A 1,629-nucleotide genomic window follows, 5' to 3' on the forward strand; every position below is an offset into this window, starting at 1 on the left:
TGGAAGCCTTCTACACCAAATCAAGCTTCTGCCGCCCTGGCGTCCTCTTCCACAACATCTTCGTCCCCGCTTTCCTCCTCTAAATAAAAAATAGATGACCGAGAAGACTCATCCACGACCTCCGACACAAAACTCTCCTCCTCCTGCATGTTTCCTCTGTCCATAGCGTTCCTTGACAGTGTCGTTTCTAAGTCACCAATTTAGTGCTAATTGGTCCCAATGGAATTTCCCATTGGAAACCTATTAGCACTAAGTTGCTAACTGGTTAGCAAGATGATTCCGAAAAACCAACCACAATCAAACTTGCTTGCTAACTTTACACCACAACAATCGACCAATCACATTCACTTTATTCACTCGTGTAAAGTCGGGCACCACTTGGGAGAATTCAGAAATGCAACGGTTGGAACAGCCGACTTTAAGTGGCTGCGTGTCGCCCCGGCTAAAATGTATCTATATTGTTATCTTTCTGACATTTGAATTCCATTTGATTGCAACAGTAAGCACGAATGATGACCGGCGCGAATTTTCACTGTCACTGACCATAGCGACATGCAGACGAAGAGCCCCACCACACAAGTAAAAAACAGAAGCGACAATGCAGGTACAGGAAGGAACGGGAGGGGAAATATTCATGGATTACCAGTTCATTGACAGATGAATCGAAGGCTTTCTGTAAACTGTACAGAAAAGAGTTTGGCGTTTCTCACGGTGGAGAGTTGGATGTGAAATTGCATGCTAGTAGTAAGTACTACTAAAGATTTGAATAGCATAGGCCTAGATGTGACAAGCTTGGAAAATGCAATTTTTTATTACTGTACATGTAAGTCAGCCTACCCACCCACCCGCGCACGCCCCATACCGAATTTCAGCCAACCTCATAGGAGGAAAAGAGGAAAGCCCGCCCCAGAAGTGAAGAGAAAGTAATCTTAAGAAAGCAGTTTGAAAATAATCAAACTTGTAAGACTGTATCTAAAATAAAGAAATTTTGGGGGAAAAAAACTAAATCTGTAAAAAAACATTCAGAAAATAACAAAATAAAGAAATTAAAAAAATTGGAAAATTGAAAACATAAAACAATTAAAAAAACATCAAATCTAAGAACAGAGCAAATCTACTCTTAAAACTTTTTTTTGAGTAAGATTTTTTTTAAAGTCTCATTTCTGGATTACATATTTTTTTATTTCCATTTAGAAAATGTGTTTTTTTCGTTTGCAACAATACTGGAACAAAGTTCCCTCCATATTCAGGAGTTTTTTGCTGTGATAGCCTGTAATAAAATCCAACCCATTTAGCTTTAAAAGGAAGGAACTGAATAAAGTCAACCTGTGTCTAATCTCATCTCAGAGCAAATCTTTAACGGCCAATAAACTGTTATATGGCTGCCTAATCATCCTTTAGCATAATAGAAATGTCAGAATAAATGTGACCTGAAATAATCCAGAAAGTTAAATAAACTAGATTACAGTGAGCAGCTCTGGGACCTTTAAACACACCTGCATCCTCGCTGGCTTTTTGTGCTCGAGCCTGCAGGACCTCTTCGCTGGGGGGCTCTTCTCTCCGATGCTGCTGAGCTGATAGAGGCACCAGGGGGATGTCTGGAAGTTTTTCTCTCCACTCTGAGCCGTC

General features: G+C 40.2%; 1 protein-coding gene across 1 annotated transcript in view; it reads right to left on the reverse strand.

Moving 5' to 3' along the window:
- The window catches only part of spag1 (sperm associated antigen 1), a 27,637-nt gene that overhangs the window by 8,382 nt on the left and 17,626 nt on the right, over positions 1–1,629 (reverse strand). Inside the window, exon 12 of the mRNA XM_015401596.1 lies at positions 1,497–1,627. Coding sequence (XP_015257082.1) covers positions 1,497–1,627 — 131 coding nt within the window. The remainder of the gene's footprint in view (positions 1–1,496; positions 1,628–1,629) is intronic.

The sequence above is a fragment of the Cyprinodon variegatus genome, unplaced genomic scaffold (genome assembly GCF_000732505.1).
Source record: "Cyprinodon variegatus isolate N-32 unplaced genomic scaffold, C_variegatus-1.0 Scaffold1236, whole genome shotgun sequence".
In the NCBI taxonomy this organism is placed as follows: Eukaryota; Metazoa; Chordata; class Actinopteri; order Cyprinodontiformes; family Cyprinodontidae; genus Cyprinodon; species Cyprinodon variegatus.